Below are 20,565 nucleotides of genomic sequence, written 5' to 3'. Positions count from 1 at the left end.
GCAACATTTTTTGTGTCGACTAATTAGTTTTTTACGGATATTCTTTGTAGGAAATTGTATATAAAATATTTTATACTGTTGGCTGTAAATTATTTTTTTGTGTTTGGTTAGGATTGTCAAATTTAAAACAAAAATTCACAACCAATTACATAATATAATTAAAATGTGCGATTATTTATTTTCAGAATTTTCTTTGCCCTCACTTTAATCCGCCTTTCTCCAACTCGGCTGCTCCAACGCACATGTTACGCATTTCAGTTTAAATAGCAGGTCTTATTACCGACGTAGAAGTGTTCATTCAGCGAATAATATACGTGAAATTTACGTTCTGCCTTATATATCTCCGTCATGTGTACCAAAATGTACCAAACGTATATTTGGTTTATATCTCACACTTTCTTTAATATTTTACCTTATGTCATGCAGAATTTCTCTATATTATTAGGACCTATTTGGTATGAAGCCGTAGTGCACTTTAAATGTAGCTTTTTTCATAATTTGAATGGGTTTATTTATTAAAAACGATTTAAAATCTATGCTTGTCAGTTTTTCCGTGGTAATTCTGGTTTCGGGAATATCAATAATATTTAAATAATTTAACAGTAACCTAATAATTAGTATTTTAATATTAAAGAAAAACTTTATTTAATGTCTAAACATTAATCATATTCTGAAAAGTAGTGAGACAAATCAAGTGCCTCTCAGCCATGAAAACATTGGAGGCTCTCGACAAATGAGCGAGAGTCGAGCGCAAGGGGGCGCTGCGCTTGCCGTCCGGAAAATACAGAGTGATTTAATAACGGCTCGGTTCGATCCATTCATTCACAACGAGCTAAAACAGTTTGTGACGTTGCGACATTTTGAATACTGCTTAATTGGATTTTTTCTATTTATGTATCTTCGATTTAACTCACCTGGAAATTGACTTATCTATATTATTACGTTATCTTCAGAACGGCTCAATGGATCTCGATGAAATTTGGCATGGATGTGGGACATGGTCTGGAAGAACATATAGGCTACTTAAAAAGTTTTTTTTAATTGCGGATGAGCGGAGTTAGCGGTAACAACTAGTATTTTTATAAAATAAACATTTAAAATATTAGTTATTATGTATACGCAATGACCGGGATAGGAACGTTAACTTTTAATCACATCGTACACACGGAGTTCTCTCAAAAAGCAGTTATGAATAAAGAATGCGGGCATTATACGTCGTAGCCTTTTCATTAAAATTCCATGTGCTTTCAGAAAGTTACCGTACATGTTTAAAGCCTTGTATTTGTACAGGGAATGCGTTTAATAATCGATTAAGTTTTATACGCTTTATTAGTAGCCGAGATAAAAGCCCCAATTTTTCAATATTTGATATGTATTATGTCTTAAATATACAATGTATTTTCATTTATATACTAGCAGAAATATTCCTAATTAAAATCTACAAAAAAAGATGTATCAGAATATATAATATAACCGTTATTAAGGTGTATGTTTTCGTTAACGTAGAAATTTCCTAAGACGTCTTAAATCAAGAGGGTGTTCGCCCAAAGCTAGAGCTTAGCGTGGCCTTAATGAAATGCAATTTGAGAGGAAAACGGCGTCATTAACAGGGCTCGCACCCGGGACAAGTTATAACTTACTACCGCCAAGGAATTAACGATGGCGACTGTTGCTAGCAATGTACATCGAAAATTATTTATTCTGTTGTACGCAAATTATACAATATTAAATTAAGCACCCATCAAATATTCATAAAGCTGTATCCGATTATCGTTAACATTTTCACTGTTACGATTAAATTTAGAATTTGGGGTCGTGGAATCCAGACAAATAATATTTAAGGATACATTTAGGCTTACTGACAATTAATTAGTTCTTTAAGTCTCTTTGCTTTTGTAAGATATATGGGGGATACTTCGTCATATATTTAGTAGTAATATTTCAACGCATTGACACGAAATTAAAACGAACACTGTGTTTCATATTCGTTTTGTGGCTACATCTTGAGGTAGAGTCAAAAGCGCCCACACTTTACGTCTTGTGGCTGCGCCTTGAGAAGTGCACGCTTAGCTAGAATTTAGGTGTAATGCACTCTTGAGGGAATTACATAAACCGGCACAATTGTGTCAAGAATCCTCTTTTGAGAAATGTAATTACAGTTGCTCCTACTTCCTTAGACACCGTGTTTGTGGAATTTACCGCTCAGGTAAAGAGATGGGTATTTATAATGTGTCTAATTGTTATACAGGTATTTGTTTTACTCTAATTCGTTAATACTATTACACTGGGTGAATCGACCCGACCTGATAGTTTCCCTATGTGAAAAAAGATGCTACTTCCAGTTCATATTAGTCCTTTTGTCGATATAGCAATAGACCGAGAGATGCATATTCTGAAATAATAAATTGGAATGTCAGTTTAAAAAGACAGTTTTAATTTAACAGTAGTCTAGGAAATTGTTATTTTGTAACGTCGCGGCTGTAACATTTGTTGTTACGCGTTCGGCGAGGCAATTAAACTCGTGTCAAGCGCGGGACCCATGTTTGTTTTACGTGATGTGGCACTACACTATTACAATCGTTTTTCTCTACAATTTAAACGTGCTATTTGATTTTAATATATTTATCTCCATATCTTTGTATTATAGATGTTATAAGGTTTACACAGTCCCCTCTTTATCCTCTTTAAGTTTATTTACCTTGTTTGTCGATAAATGTAAAGAAAACTCTTACATAAGCCAAACGTAAACAACATAGAATAAAGCTTCGAAGCGTTCAACATACAATTTTATCATAGATCAGCAAACAATGTCGCAGCTTCTGATAAAACAAGTAATTGTCGTAGAACAAAGCTTCGAACGAATTACCCTGGCGTTAAACTATGTGCACTTTTGTGACAACTTTGCGTCTGAGAGCAATGTCGTGTTACGCGCCCACATTCGCTTATCTCACTGCATGCTTCTCGTCTGCACTGCATTATTTACCATGTCTATGTTATTAAATTTTATTTCATTAATATTTAAATCAGATGATCCATTTATGACTTACTTTGTTGATGTACACATTTTGTTCTTACTTTCTCTTCGGATAATTTTAAACATAAATTTTCACCTTTAGTTTTAATCTCAAACTATTTATAAGGTCTAGACGAGAGTACTACTTGAAATGTGACGCCATATTTGGTAGCTAAGGGAACAAGCCATGGCGAACATTTTAAAGAGCGTTTGCACGTCTTTCAGTTTTGACGATAACTTTTAAGGCAGGGCTTGCATAATTAAAGGCCCCAGACGCATTGGTATTTCAATAGCGTACTCCATTTCCTTCGGCATATTATGTGTCGTCATTTTCTGTGAAATAATAATATCCCTAGCTCTTAGCAACCTCCACATGCTATCAAGCACTACAGGCTTGCTAAGTCTCGGCTCTATGATCGCGTAATATCGTTTTACAAGGAAAATTTGTTCAAGACAAGAAATATTGATGAGTTCACCATAATAAATATTATGGTTCTTATGCATTTTTATGCTGAATGTTAAGAAGGCCTAAAACTATTATTGTTTATTTCATACCGTGAACTATTTCATATTAATTGGAACAATAAAAGCTGTATTTAGTAAAATGAAACGATAGCTTCGCTGAGCACACTTTGTGCCTCTGTCCCGTGTTTTCAGTGTGCCAATAACTGTTTGTTAGCGCGACGGTATTGCGAATTTAGGGTTGCCAACTTTGTTGAAGTTAAAATATTTAACATTTTAATCGGTAACAAAGTATTAAAATCTTTTTTTTATTTTATATTATAACAATGGTTCGAAATGTTGATCAACTACACGACAGTTTTGAATTTTACAATATCTGAACTGTCATCAACAATACATGGAATTTATTTATCAACGAGTATCGTCTTTTTTAATATCGATTTTTATAACTTAAAAAAAGTTGACAACCCTAACTGCAGTGTTTATAGTTGTTTGTGTGCGTCCGAGCATGCATTTTACGCAACTGCATAGCGACACACATATGTGATTGTTAGTTGTATGTTATGATTGTTTTAATTTTTGTAAAATTAGGAATAGCTGTAATCTCTACGAAAGGTAATATGACATTTAGGTGTGAATCTTATGCGTAAGAAAATAGAAAATTTACCGACAGTGACCTTAAATACCATTTCACATATTTATGATGAAAAGAGCTTACTTATTAATTTTTATATTGATTAAAAATTTTCCACAATTAATAATTATTTGGCTAAATGCATATTGCTTACTCGTGTACTTGCAAAAATAATGGTATTAAAGTCCTTTAAGGAAGTTGAAATGCGAAATAATGCCAAAATTGTATCGTAATAGATGCAATTCAAAAACATTCAAATATTGTATGCTTATTTTTCGAGCTTGAAATAGCGTATGAAAGATTGATGTAGATCGTATGTTATAATGTTGAAAGTAAACAGCGAGACTGAACCCCCGCGATGTCTGGGACGTTGCCATGCATAATGTGCCCACATGCTGTTATTAGTTCCGGTTTCAGACCCGTTTACATACTCATTTTGTTGCACATTCGAATTTTTTTATTAACCTATTTTGGAATCGTCCCAAACACGTGCTGTGTTAGCGTAGAGGATTGAGCAGTAATAAATATTTTATTTTGTGTATTTTTTTATTTTTTGTTGTCTTATGATCTCTATAAAATTACATTGAATTCTTGCAAAAGTAAATTAAAGTAATACGGTAAAATGCAAAGTTTTTCTCAAATGGATTATGAAACTCTAGTTTAATTAAACCAGTTTTTCAACTTTCCTTACCGTTGTTAGTAATAAGGAAACAATTGTCGGAACATCTGTAGGATTTCCCAGGAAATATTTCAGGGATGTGCGAATTTACATGAAATTGCGAGACACCCCGCTAGAAGGTTGACAGCTACATTTTTGCGATTACATTTTTTTTCGCCCTCGGCTACGTGATGAAGCAATTCAGACTTGTACTGGAAGATTCTGAAACGAGAAAATTGTTTTACGTGCGCTACGTAAGGCCTTTTCAGTGTAAAAGTGCTTTGTGCGAAGCTCTTAACGTTTTAGGATGGTACTCTCTACTGAGGCGGCGTTAAGGAAAATGTAAAGACAGTGTTTTAATATTATAAATAGAGTGATAAGAAAATACTTGGAAACATTTTACTATTAAGGTTTGCAATAGTTTATCATTTTTATATTGAGTTTTCTGACTAAATGACTAACACATAAACTCGCTCATTTAACTTTCATCTTCTCAATTCATATACATTTATAGTTCTACTTATATCATATATAGCTTATGAAGCTGTTCGTCGTATACCAGAACTCTGTAAGCCAATTTAAAGTTTGTTCGGTTGCAAGTTTTGCTGAACATCCGTCTTTTGATGCACAGCGGTTTGTAAAACTATTTGAAAGACCGGAAAAAGCTATCAGCTCTTCCATGTTTCAGGAAACTTTTAAGATACTATCGAATAAAAAGTCACTTTGAAATGTTGTTAATAGGAATAGTTATCTATATATATAAAACAAAGATTATCTATATGTATATATAAAAATAAAGGATATGGCTGAAAATTGGTGAGGAGGTAGCTTAGAGCCAGGAGACGGACATAGAATACTATTTATTCATTTTTTTTAAAGAGCTGCTTTTTATTTAACTTACTAATATTATAAATGCGAATGTTTAGATGGATGTGATGTGGATGGATGGATGGGTGTTTGAAGATATCTCTAGAACAGCTGAACGGATCTCGATTAAATTTCGCATACGTATAGAACATAGTCTGAAAGAACACTAGGCTACACTAATTAAGTTTTTTATATATCCACGCGGGCGACAGCTAGTAGAATGTAAAATAAAGAAAACCTTTTTTTTTCTTTAACCTTACAAGCTATCAAGCGAACAGTTGGTAATAGCTAAATATTACAAAGAACATTTTTAGTTGTGAACTTCGTACAATTCAAAGGTAGAGTCGCAGTGTGTGACCTCTAAGGCTTTGCCCCAAGGAACACGAATTACAAACGACGTTAAGTAAACGCGCACAGTTTGCTGACCGCATTTGACCCTAGAACTCTAACGTTGTTTACTTTGGCCCTTGTTTAGCAACAGACAAATTGTCTCGTCTACCGGAGTATTCCTTTGTTTATGTTAATTTATAACACAAAGGGGTTTGTTTGTGTTATACAAAATGTTTACGTATTTCCACAGATTTCGTAATTTGACTTTAAATGTACGTACAAAAATACTCGTACCCACTAAAAGCTTGTGGAGTTTTTTTAAGTTAATAATTGTTCGTTTCTACACCAAATTCCCTGCCTAAAACATGTCGTCATTCCCATTGTCTTTGATAATTCAGTCATTGGCACGGATCAAAAATGTGATATTTTTAGTCTAAATGTATTTGACCATTGTCTTGTAACTGATTCCATGAGATATTTATGATTGGGTTACATTTATCAACCGTAGATATTATTGGTTCTACGGCGTAGAGCTACTTGTTACGCCGTAGGAGTCTTTCAATAATACAATTAATGTGATTAATTAATTAATACCAAAAATGACTGTTAAATATCAAACTACATTACAATCAGGTTACATATGCAATAGTATACTGTAAAAAGTTAATTACTTTGTCGCTATAATAACAAGGATAACGTTTGATTAAAACAGAAAAGCTTTGAACAAGTCTCGTCTTTAAAATATATTTTTGTATGTAATGCGTCGCGCAGCTACGTGGGAACGGGAACAAAAGAGTTTTAAGCAGGTACGGCGTCCGGGTGACCTAAAATCGCAGGTGCCAGCTTTGTGTCAGCCACGCTGTGGAACAAGTTTTAAGCTGATCTTATGTAAAATCTTCACTATTTTTAACTTTATAATAAAGTAGATACTGCATTCTTATTGTTTTTTATTGTACTTTACAATTTTTTTATTTTATTTTAATGTACCGATTTCTTCCAATTGACTAAAGATAGGGCTGGAGATAGGACTTGTTTTGATATCAAACCTAATTAAGAAATTGCGATGTTAACCAATTTTGTGAGATGCCAATACATTTTAGTTTGTTATGTAAAAATTATACATGGAAATTTGTCTTTATATACTTAACCATAAGTAATTACCACGTTAATATGTGAATGATATTCGGATAGAAAAATAAATTAAAGAACGAATAAGGAAAGTTAAAATTAAAATAAATTTCCTCGTAAGACTTGGACCAAAGCATAGCTTGGGAGGGTGAGTGTTTGCATTCGTTAATTGTCCCCGCTGCAGCGCTCCTCTCTATATACGAGAGATGATCGTTAAATGATTCCCAATTACGACCGGACAGCCTCCGCCCCTGCCGTGTCCGTTAATTAAATATTGCTGCAAAATACGACACTGCAGTGCTAATCAAATGTTAATATAATAGTAAATACGGATGTTTATTGTCAACTAAGTTGGTACTAATGATAGGTTGGGTGCTTTGCATCGTTGATGTTATAGCTGTAGCTAGAGTGTCCGCCGGATATGTCACGGCTCTTAGGTTTGATACGATAGAGTTTGTAATTCCCGTGTTTTTGATCGTGAGTTTATTAGTTAGTAAATATCAGTGGTGGATTTTGACCGCGGCACATTTTAAGACAAAATCTTCTTTGATTCTTATTGACATTGAAATTTGTAGTTCAGTATTTTCTAATAGTTTGATATATGCTCCAGTGTTTCTTTGGACTTTTAGACATTATTAGTTAGAATTCTTTGGCGTGAATGGCTCGCTTTTGTTACCAAGTCGAGTGTCAGATTGATTAGTGAGGGAACATAAGCGTTGATATTTGAATAAGGCTAGTGTTGCGCCGATAACGTTCAACGTGAGAAAAAAAAACATTAATAAATTAGCTTTACTTTTATCTAGAAAAAGATACATATTTAGTGAACAGGTGTATATTTTGCATAGCAGAAATCTCTAAAAATAAAGGTTTATAAGCGAGAAATAGCAACAAAGCCCGGCTTATGAACATCTACTATATCTCTTGTTCAAACTTACATAATGCAATACGATTAAAATATTCTGTTTGAAACTATGTTGCAGTGCTGTGTATTAAAGAGAATAGTATAGGATAGAGCTTAACTTTCCCGGTAGATGTAGGCGTAGGCATTTGGCTGTGCGCCAGAGAGCGCGATCATCCCTCACACGAGGCTGAAGTCACGCCCTGACTTTCATACTCCAAGCCCTGTTCTCCAAGATCTTATTTTATTTTATCTCTGCCAATCTAGAGTAACACTTTGGCTCCGAGTGCCGCAACTACAATTGTATTAAAACTTTAAAAGGTCAATGCATTTTGTTCCAGTTCGTTTACCGCTAGCACAAATCTCTGCAGCTTTTCAGTTAAAGCGAATTTAAGTTCTAGTAGCCCCAAGCAGTAACAGTTGTTTAAGTGAGGTCATAATGACTATGTGATTTGATAGGACGGTTGGTTCTCTATTTCCGTATTCCTAATGAATTTTCATGACTAATATTGTAGAGTCTACTTTAAACATTGAATTATTTTGATTGGATATTATGTTCGTAATTCGCCCTGCGTTGGCACATGTAGTAATAGAGAAAGAATACTTTAATAAATCTGACTTGTATCGCCACGTACGACAAACAATTTACATCATGGTTTATGTTTAGGATACTAAAGTTGACGTTATCGTAAAATCGTCTCGAAGAATAATGGTGGTTGCTCCTTGAATGCATACGCGTGGCTAGTTATGCTCTTAATTTATGTTGTAGATAACGCTCCCACACGCATACCTGATCGATTCTCATCTATTTTGTCATTTAATTTGTATAGTGCAAGATATGCAATCTTTGGAAAATATTATTTCAAGGATTCAATGTTTGCTATACTGTCTTCGATAGAATCATGTTACCTTGATAAGTTAATTAGCTCAATGTAATACAATAATGATTAATACACATGTTACTCATGTTTGACAAATATTAAAGTAATATTTAAACTCTTATAAAAAGGTGTATTTTTATCGTTTTAAAGATATGATTTTATGATCACTGCATTCTTTTAACTTTGATTGTGATAAAAGTTAAGTCATAAATGTTACTTTATTCAGAAATAGATCACCGCTGTAAAAAGTCCTTCCTTTTATTCCTTTGTGATGAGATTGACTCACAAAAGAACGCTCTTTTGTGTTTTATTCCGAATCAAAGAGTGTATTCTTAAAGAGAAATCGTTCAACATTTACCCAATTATAATCTGGATTTAGTAGTTATGTTATACTAACTGTCGCCCTCGACTCCTTGCACGAATTAAATAAAAATAATAACCTTTCTAAGATATTTGCATATTTAAATATATTATTTTTGTCTGTTTACGTATTGTATGTATCCATCAGGTCTAATGTAGTGTACCGCATGAAGCATCATACTTCCCCCCACATACATACATCCCTCGTCCGTACGCGAACTCATTACAAATAGTTAGTGAACCACACAGTCGGAGGATTCTAAAAGCTCTTTGCTATCGGTCTAGTGCATTCTACTAGGAAGTCCATATAGATGGTGAACTAAATGAGCCATTTATAGACGCTACGTACCCTATTAGGTGTTTTGTAGTAGCATTAATGTTTTGTTAGTTAACTTACACACCAAAAGTGATATTTTTTCTACGTCAAGACTGCTTGAGTACGGTTAAAATTTCTGAGACCTTTGTCCTTTCCCCAGTACTGAAAAACAATAATAAGTAAATGTTGCAGTTAAAGTTGATATTTCCATTACAGAAGTGTAACGGAAGACAGAACTTTGAGTAGGTATTGTGTTGCATCTCAGATTTATATCGTAGTTTACGACATGAAAAGTTTATACAAAGCCACAGAAAAAGTTATGCGAATGCAATCTGAATGTAGCTTTTGTGTTTTTGCGATGTGAATATGAAGTTTTTATATGTTTGCGATTATCGGAATTTAGCGATTTGTGTCGAAACATGTTATCAATATAAAAATACACCCATAATAAACAATGTTTAGGATAACTGTAGTTAATCAAGATGGACTATACGCATAATAAAATATTAGGTATCTTTTAAAGAAAATCCCGATCAAAAGCTTTCCTAAGCTAGACTGAAATGGAAATGGTGCACGCGAGTGCTTGCAGGATTGCGTTTAAATCCCTTACTTTAAACACATATACTGTTTATTTATCTATATGTCTTATATTATCTCTATAATAATCTCTAATATATTATCTATATAATGTAATATATGTATTTCTCATTTTTAGATTTTTAGAGATATTTAGATTCAGATATAAAAATTCACTCCGTAATGAATAAAATAGAAATGAAAATAAGAATATTCTATTTAAATTAACATATTTGTTTAAAAAGTAACTAAACTTAGCGATAGAAGGTTTTCCAATGTCTACAAAGTTGTAGATAAAATAACAAGTTGTTTATTTTAGTTGGTTTGAAGTGCGCGTTCGACAGCGGGACGTTAATTAAAGTTTTGCACATTACGTCTCAACTCGGCTGCGACAATTTGAAACAATTATAGAAGAGAATTTCACTTTAATATTATATGTAGACTTTTAAATTAAATTAGCTAAGTGAAATTTTTAGATACGGTTACAATTTTGAATTAGTTTTTAGTTTAAACGTATTCATTATGAAGAAACCCTATGAAAGTTCGTAAATAAGTGCTCTTCTATTATACAACCTTAATTTAATTCTAATTAATTTAATTAATCGTCTCAATATTTTAATGATAACATAATAAACATAAAATAAACTCCTTTTGACGTCGTAACTTTTGTGTTCAAAGTTCGTCTTTTGTTATCATATTACGTAAAGCTGGTTAACAACATGATAAACAACTCCTTCTAAGAGATCGTTTACAGACACTTCTTAAATATTAAATTTAAGACTTCGAAGCTTATATCAAAAGTAACTTTAAGATTTTAAGGACTAAAATTTTATAAATGTTTCTTAGGTACAACCTACCACATAAACCTGTACCTACTACATAAACCTTTTGAATGATACAACTTACCTTAAGGAGAGCAACTAGACTTTAGGTTAGTCTGTGTGATTTTAATTCTATTTTCAGTAAGTCAATATCTTACGAATGATTTTCGTTGCGAGTGTTACAAGACTGCGATGGCTGCCGTATACGAACTGTACCGTTTATCGTAGCCAAACTCAATCAGCTGTCTTTAACGAATTATTATTGTGTTGCTAAAGACAGATGTTGTTACAGGCTCCGGCAAATCGTATACAATGATGGGAGCACCGGGCGCGGACGAAGGGGGCATCATACCGCGCCTCTGCGACGCGCTCTTCGAGAGGATTGCCAGGCAGCAGTCACCGCCCGCACTCACATATAAGGTACAGTAAACAACTATGATTATTTATGAATAAATTGCTATTTCTCATTACGATGAGGCGGGAAATTCGCAGAGGGTTGGTTTATAAGTGTGAACAATCACACAAGATCGTCTATATCTGCAAGAGTTCCAAGGAAACGCTTTTTTCTTTGTGTATGTAGAAACTTTTTTATGTGTAAATGAAATGATAAAGCTTTTTGCGCAAGGATAGGCGAGTTTTAACTTAAAATGTTTTCGACTAAAAATAAAATAAAATCTTTGAGTCCATTTCATGTTATTGGACAGGAAAAATACCCTCCTCAGGATTAGAGGACAGCGCCTATCTCCCTGTCAACTGTCACCGTGAAAGTACAGCCATTGCCCGTGGGTATTCGGAAGGATGACGCTTAAACTTTGCAACTGTCAACGTTTTTTAAGAGTGATTACAAACCTTTTATTAGACTTAAACAACTCGTTTATGTTTCGTTAGTCTCGCTAAAACTCAAGAGCGGTTCAGCCGTTTTTATCTTATCCTGATCTTGAAATGTTCGTAGAGGTCTAGGAAAGGTTTAAAAGGTGAGAAAAATTCGAATAATAGCCTAATTAGGTTTTGTTTCATTCCACGCGGACGGCGCCGCGGGCGACAGCTAGTCACAAATATATTTTTAAGTTATTTCTTCGATACGTTGTGTTAAGTAATGATTTATGTTAAAATTTTAATTTTCATAATGATTTTTTCAGCTCTATGTATTATACAATATATGTATAATATATTCGGCAGCGTGTTTTATTTCATAATATTTTACCTTATTTTCTACCTTTGGCGCAGTAACGGTATTCAGGGCTAGGAATAAATCTCCCGAGGGATTCCATTCATGCTTATTTTAGCTGCGATCCTTCTACATGCAAATTTTCCGAGGAATGTAATTATAGTAATGGTCACTTTGAACTGTTAGGGGTATTTTTTACTTTGAGCTCTATTTTATTATAAATTCTATTAAGTATTGTGCATCAAAAATAAAATAGGAAATTTCCTAATCGTTTTAGACTGATTAAAAACCAAAACAAACATTTGTTGAACATTGAAATATTCAATGTACTAACTCATTGCTGATGTTAATGTTACTTCACTATTTTAATGTTTTGAGATGGCCTCTTTCTTGTTTGTCACATTCTATTTCGTTTGTATTTGCTTTCGTTATTTTATAAAGCATGTGATGTAATAGGTGTGATGTTCCAGGTGGAGGTGTCGTACATGGAGATCTACAACGAGCGCGTGCATGACCTGTTGGACCCGGAGACGACGCGACGCTCGCTGCGCGTTCGCGAACATGCAGTGCTCGGACCCTATGTTGATGGTCTCTCGCAGCTAGCAGTCACATCTTTTCAGGTTTGTTATGACATTGTTCAACAGAGTACGCATCCATAATACATGTAGGTACTAAAACATATTATCTGAACTTGGATTCAAGCTTAGAATTAATGTTACTACACAAAAATACTTTTACTTATAATTATAAGCCTTTTAAACTAAATATTGCAGTGGTTGAAGAAAAAATTAATTTGAAAATCAAATTAAAAATAGATCGCAAAGGTAAAGATGATGACCTCAATCAAGTGTGCAATTGAAAATTCAAATTGAGCGTTCTGAGCTCTTAGTTGCTAATCCACTTATCAGAGTGTTAATTAGAGGGATCTCGGAGAACTGATAAATAAAACCTTGTTGAGCTTTATGAAGGTTCATTTTAAAATGATAACTAGAAGCATAGAAAAATGCAGTTTAATTAAGTTGCAGAATGTACTTTAAAGAGGGTGAGTTTTGTTTTCTTAGCCTCAATTAATTTCCTAATTAAAATGAAATGGAAGAAATTGCAAAAAATTTATATATATTTTTTAATTATATAAAAATAAACAAAACATACGTTTAAAATTTAAATGTATCTTTGGAATCTGGTTCCTTTTACTTCCTCGAAGCAAATTTGGAAAGTAAAGTACTACGGTAAATTAATTCAACAAAGCACATTTCTTCAAATTACATTTTATGATTCTTAAGCAAAAACTTCGGAAACAAAGACAAATGTAGGGCGAAGACGCAACGTAGTATTCTCGGAAGGTACGGTTATATTTCAAAGGAGAACATTTTAATTTGTTCCCTGAGATTGTTTAAGTAATGATTGCAAACTTAATTACTCGGGAAGAGAAAAATTGCAGTGGCGTTGATTAAATCGTTGTTCGCAGGCTGATTGGCCATTTCGACAGCTCCATTACAAAGTTACACGCTTAACAGTGCTCGTTATTTCTCTCGAACCTGACCCAAGCCTCAAACCATTGCCTTCGAAAATAGCATTTTCCAACAATTTTGTAAGCTGCCAGTACGGCCATTTGTAATTCTGGCGTTAATTATTCTTATACTGCTACCAAAGTTTGTTATCTTTGTGTTTTAAGTGGTGAACTCGACGTTACTGCTTGCCTTCTATTTAAATGTTTTCTGATCTCTATGTAAATTAAGCGAAGTTTTACTCATTTGTGTTCTTGAAGTGATGAAGATTTTGTTTGATGTTGAAATTCTATATCTACTATTTGATCAATTTTGACCACATATTTTTGTTCTTGCGAGAACATATGAAATATTTTTAGATACGAATTCTCGCCAGCAGTAAACAAATCGATTCACAGAACCCTCTTTATTGGATTGGAGTATTCATGAATAATTCCATTTGGAAGATGGGAATCCCTAATTTGACTGTCTTTGAATATTGTCCGATAATGAAATTTAAGGACGCCGTTCTATTTTTCAATGTCATTCCATTTATTTGGTAACAAAACATTCTCATTTATAACTTTATATTTAAAAATTTAATAACTTATATTTTAGTTTCAAAATCGTTCGTTCTAAATTCAAATTTTTCTATAACTATGTAGTTCAAAGCTGGTCATTATGTAAATAAAGTACTACAAAAACTAACATTTCTACATAGCATTCATTGACACGTGTAGAATTAGTATGGCCGGTGTGAATTAACTTGCGCATAATGAGAAATCGATCTCATCAATATTGCAAATGGAACTGAGACGGCACGATAGCGCTTGTCATGGAACCTCCCACAGTTCGTGCATTTACTTATTCAACGTCCACTAGCTCTATATGTATTTCCCTATTGTTATTAACTTGATATAACATATACTTAGATACTATTTGCATAAAATCTTTTAAAAGTCATATGATTATTTTTTTAATTAAATTACGATCCCTTTTCCATAAGCATCGGTCAGAAGTTATAAAAAATGCTAGGATTTTAAATTTTTCATAAAAATTAAAAGTTTTTAGCGCACTTTACGTTAGGAGTTGTAAGATTTCATTCAACAAAGCTTTGCTTTGGTTAAAATGAAAAAGAAAGTTACGTTCTCTTAGTTGGTGTACATATTTTATCCGCAAAATGTGAAAAAAGTTTTGAAACACACGATTTCCGCGAGCTAGAATTTCTTGTAAGAAAAAACTTAAGTATTTCTAAAAATATTTTACTTGATTATTTCTATAGGATAACAGGTCATAATAATATAATACTTTGGTTCTGATCCTTAAGAAATAAAAAGGCTAATTTGTTAGATCTATCAGTTGGTATTTTTAGCCTGTAATTACGACTGGTATAGCCTGTTCTAAAAATGACGAAAACATTAATATTTCCGGCCAATCCAGCGTGCATGACTTTGTTATTGGCTTTTAGCGTTCATAAATCTTTCGGCGTGTGATGGATTGGCTCGCATGAAACGTTGACGGCTATCACTGTCCCTCGTGATCTAATCGCATCAAAAGCATTCGATTTTTCATTATCATGACCTTTTATTGTTCTCGGAAAGTCGTAACTTCTTGTTCTGTAGTGTGGAATTTAAATCAGCTATGTTTCTGAAATACAGTAGGTTTTAGTTGGGTTTGGCTGCAATCAAATAATGATAATATTAATTGCGGTTTTTTCAATGTTATCAACCTGCCTTTTTCCTTATGGAGTGTGCATAATATTTACTACTCCATGCATTTCTATTAGCTTTCATATCTTAATTCATTCCTTACGCATATCCTCTTTCACATAATCCATCTACACTTTTTTCGGTCTTCCTCTACCTATGTTACCATCCGCATTTAATCCATCATGAATAAATTAATAGTATTATACACATAAGTTTTATATTTATATTTTCAAAATACACATTATTTTTATATCTCGTAGACCTAAAATGAAATCACTCTCGACGGATATTAAACTTTTAATATCAAACGCTAGTAGCAGTAAGGCTTTAATAAATGTATAACTTTATTGAAGTTTAGTATTAAACATTTCTTTTTAGTAAGCGGATATGCAATGTATGTTACATTGTTTGTAATGGCAAAACGTTTTAGATTACATGGTGTTTTTTTTTTGCTTGGCCAACTGTGCGAGTAAAATATTTACGAAGTAAAATAATGTTTGAACATGTCATAATATCCCTACGACGGTCATCATCACCATCATCATCAGCTCTCTATAGGTCCCCACCGAGGGGCTCGGAGCCTACCCTAAGTTAAGGGTGATTAGACCATAGTCAACCACGCTGGCCAAGTGAGTGTTTGTTGACGTCACACATATCATTGAATGTCTTCTCATATATATATGTGCAGATTGCATCACGATGTTTTCCTGCCCCATAAGACCGTCGTATAAATCTTCTTCTTCCAATGCCTCTCCATTACTGGAGGTTGGCCGTCAGCTCAGCGAACCCTTTCCTGTCCTGTGCCAAGCGAAAAAGTTGTTCAACGCTGGCAATATTGGTCCATTCCCGGATGTTTCTTAGCCACGACTTTCTCCTCCTTCCAACTCGTCTTCTGCCTGCGATTTTGCCCATCATAATGAGTTGAAGAAGTTCATATTTTTCGTGTCGCAAGACATGGCCTAAATATGCAACTTTTCTCTTTTTGACGGTCTGCAATAATTCGCGTTTTGTGCCGACGCGCTGGAGGACCCGCACATTGGAGGACCCGCACATTGGAAATCTTCTCTGTCCAACTTATGCGTAGCATTCTACGGTAGCACCATATCTCGAAAGCTTCGAGGAACTTCTGGGTGTTGGCTTTCAATGTCCAGGCTTCGCTACCGTATAATACGACTGGCCAGACATAACACTGGAGTATTCTTATTCGGAGCTTAATGGATAGTTGGCGGTTGCATAAAACTTTACCCATTTTTTTAAGAGTTGCCTGGCCCATTCCAATTCGGGATCGTATTTCCAGTTCGCTGTCCCATTCTTCATGAACCCAGGCACCGAGGTACTTATACTTCCGCACTCGCTCTATGTCTTTCCCTGCAATAGTGATTCTGGGGTTGATGTGTTTTTTCGATATAACCAGGAATTTGGTTTTAGACACGTTCATATCTAGCCCAGCCCGCAAACTGCACTCGTGCACCCTGTTTAGTAATACCTGTAGGTCCTGTTCGGATGAAGCTATAAGAACGGTGTCGTCTGCATATCTTAGGTTGTTGACGATTTTGCCGTTGACTTTGACACCGATCCCTAACTCCTCCAGTGCTTCAGATATAATTGCTTCCGAGTACAGATTAAATAGCAGGGGCGACAAGATACACCCCTGTCTGACCCCACGATGTATTTCTAATAGATCCGTCTCACATTCCTCAATTCGAACCGTGGCCTTTTGGTTCCAATACAGGTTTTTAATGATCCTTATGTCTTTGCCATCTAATCCAACGTCGATCAAGCGCTGCAACAAGATGTCGTGTTTTACGCGATCAAACGCTTTCTCATAATCGATGAAACAAAGAATGATGTCTTTCTGCATATCTTGACATTTCTGAACCAGTACATTCAGAGCAAACAGTGCCTCGCGCGTACCCATACCTGACCGGAAGCCAAATTGACTCTCCCCAAGCTGCTCATCACATTGTGGTCGTATTCTGTCATGAATTATAGCTAAGAACACCTTTAATACGTGGCTCATGAGGCTGATCGTACGATACTCCGAACACTTTTTAGCTTTTGCTTTTTTGGGTAGAGTAACAAATGTCGACCTGAGCCAGTCTTCCGGGAGCTGCCCCGAGTCATAGACTTGGTTGAAGAGACGTGTCATAGCTTCTAAATAGTCGTCTTCCAACAGCTTGAGAACCTCAACAGGTATTTTATCTGGGCCAAGTGCTTTTCCTGTTTTAGCTACTTTTAAAGCTCGCTTAACTTCGGATGTTAATATGGGCGGTCCAGTATCATCTGTGGTTAATCCACAAATACTTCTCGAAGTGTCTGCAAACATTTTCAAGATATAGTCACTCCATGTACTCATTTTACTTTGCCGGTCAACAAGGTACTTGCCATGGTCATCACAAAGTAGGTTGAAGTTAGGTTTTTTGTTCAGACCTGCTAACTCCTTAACTTCTTTATGAAGATTAAAGTTGTCGTGTTTATGCAAAAGATGTTCTATGCGGTCACACTTGTCCTTGAAATATTTATTCCTGGCAGATTTTATTTTCTGCTTGACAACCTTGTCCAACTCAGCGTATTTACTAGGATATTTGTTCTTATGCATTCTGCGTTCTTCCATCAAGTCTAAAATTTCATCTGTCATCCATTGTTGCTTCTTGACAGGACGGTTTGGTGCCAATAAGGAGTGACATATATCGCCAATTGTTTGTTTTAGACTCGACCATGATTCTAGAGGCGGTGTTTTGTTATCTAGTTGTTGTTCTGCCCATTGATTGATGGAATTTGAAACTGCTGCTCTAGTGTTTTGCTCCTTTAATTTTCTAGTATCAATTACAGATCTCCTCCTATGACATTTTTGCATTAGCTTAAACTTGCACTGCATTGTGACAACGACAGGGTTGTGATCTGAATTAATATCTGCACCTGGGTAGGTAACAGCGTTTATAATAGAGTTCCGAAACCGTCGGTTTACTATGATGTAGTCTATTTGGTTCCGTACTACATGGCTAGAATTGTGTCTCGGCGACGTCCAAGTGTATAAGCGCCGTGGATGCAACTTGAAAAGGGTATTTGTGATCGTCAGATCTTTATCCTGACAGAACTCCACTAAAGTATCCCCTCGATCATTTCTCGATCCCAGACCATACAAGCCTGTTACCCCTGGTACTAGCGTTGACCCTACTTTTGCATTTAGATCGCCAATTAAAAGGGTCATATCGTGTTTTCTTGTTTGATGCATTAGAGTATCTATTTGGCCATAAAACTCTTCAATCTCGTTCAGAGGTTTATCTGCAGTAGGAGCATAAACTGCTATTATATTAATATTAACCGGATATGCGTTCAGCTGGATAAGCATTGTACGGTTTGATAGCGGGAGAAAATTAGTCACATATTTTGAAATTTCTTTGTTCATTAGAACACCAACACCATACTGTTCGAAATTTTGGTCACTGCCTGAGTAATATAGAATTTTTCCCTTCTGGGTATAGTATTTATCTTGACCAGGCCATTTTGTGTCGCTTAGACCCAAGATGTCTAATTTTAATCGATCCATCTCCTTGATTACATTAGGAAGTTTTCCGTGCTGCCTCATTCCTCTTACGTTCCATGTTCCTATCCTTATCTTGCTCAACTTGTTAGGTTTCCCTCCGGAGATTCTAAGCACCCCTGTCCCATTTAAGGGACGCCGGAGACTCGAGGCCATATCTTTCCTTGTACTGTCCATTGTGCCGACTACTAGGGAAAATAATGACGGTGGTATCCCGTTGCCTTCCGTCATCGCAGTGCCGTGGCCGTCGTGCCGAAGATGTCGACTGCGCCCACAACTATCTTACATAAGCCCTTTAAGCTATTGTAGCCTTGTCCTTATGCAAGTACTGGTATTGCTGCTTTCAACCCCAGGTCATAAAAACTACGCCTTTATGACAAGGCTTGCCTCTTCCGCTGGTTCTGCTGCCGACTGCTGTTTTTGGAAACATCTTCGCCATTACCACCGTTGAGGTCTCACCTGTAACCCCAGGCAGGGAGCCGTGTTATACCCCACAGCACTGGGTCCTTCAGCTGAACTTAGTCATCAACACCTCCCGGCCTACTGGAAGACGTGATGTCCACCCCCGCGACGTGGACGCGCCAGAGAAGAATTACTTAAGTGGACGGTAAAGAATTTAGCTCTACTGTCCCTTAAGCTGAGTTAACGGACTTGTTTGTGCCCAAGCCCGAAGGTCGGATAAATGTACATATGTAAATCTAAAATCGAAAAATACATTGATACATGGCGGGATTCGAACACAGGACCTGCAGATTGCAAGTCAAGTGCTTGACCCCTGAGCCACCGACGCTCAATATCACCTACGACAGACGACATTAATAAATGTTTTAGGTTTCAGACATAGGGACACTTTTATTATTAAAATTCCATCAGATTTATATTTGGCACGTTACGCTAGACAGATCCCTTAATTATTCCACAGCGATGAATGAATAATCTGGGTCTGCAATTGTCTTAACGTGAGCCACGGTCCCCTCTTATAAATATTAAACTAGAACCATTGTTAGAGTTAGTATAAATAAATATCCAAGTAAGGTTATCTAAATTGAAAGTGTTCACATTCAGAGTAAAAACGAAGCATAGTTTAAATTTAAAATACTATAAAACTACAATTGTATTTATATACGTAAGTTTAATGTGAACTTCAAAATTGTTTTACTTATTACCACTTCGGGTAATATTAAGGAATTCATTTGGAAATAAAGTACAAAAAAAATTAAATTGATAAAAGATGAATGTAAGTATTGTTGCATGAATGTAAATGTTCTGTATAAATAAGTAGGCGCAGTCAATCATACGGTCTGATGTACGCTGCGAGCCGCGAGCCGCGAGCTATCAATACTGAATGAGAAATTATGTTAATTTATTTGCGGTTTGGGTCCCGACTTTATTTTATTGTTTTACGAAGTATGTGTGAAGCATTTTTCTAGACCGTTTCATAAAACATTTTGTCAACTTTAGAAACTTGGTAGCGCAAAGTCGGTATTCATAGAATGGACTAATGTGTGAACTTCTATATGATAATTGTAACGGATTTAATCAAGTTGATTCTCTAGTATATATTGTTAAATGTCTTCAGAATCAAGCCTTGAAAGCAATCAGCATTCCTGATTAAAGCTTTGCAAACAGCGATTCCGTTAGTTTAGTGAAGTTTGAGAGTATATTAACATGCAACAACGATGCATTAGTAAACCTAAACTCACACTAGGGCAA

At 35.2% G+C, this 20,565-nt stretch overlaps 1 protein-coding gene across 6 annotated transcripts in view; it reads left to right on the top strand.

The window, feature by feature from the left end:
• Nucleotides 1-20,565, top strand: part of Khc-73 (Kinesin heavy chain 73) — an 85,856-nt gene that overhangs the window by 44,199 nt on the left and 21,092 nt on the right. For all 6 annotated transcript variants that reach the window (XM_013320918.1, XM_013320917.1, XM_013320914.1 and 3 more), the window contains exons 4-5: nt 11,237-11,364; nt 12,583-12,732. In XM_013320918.1, the coding sequence (XP_013176372.1) occupies nt 11,237-11,364; nt 12,583-12,732 (278 nt within the window). The remainder of the gene's footprint in view (nt 1-11,236; nt 11,365-12,582; nt 12,733-20,565) is intronic.

Source organism: Papilio xuthus, unplaced genomic scaffold (genome assembly GCF_000836235.2).
Source record: "Papilio xuthus unplaced genomic scaffold, Pxut_1.1 DF825946.1, whole genome shotgun sequence".
Taxonomy (NCBI): domain Eukaryota; kingdom Metazoa; phylum Arthropoda; class Insecta; order Lepidoptera; family Papilionidae; genus Papilio; species Papilio xuthus.
Note: the sequence above shows the minus strand (reverse complement) of the source record. Positions and strands in the feature narration are given on the sequence as shown.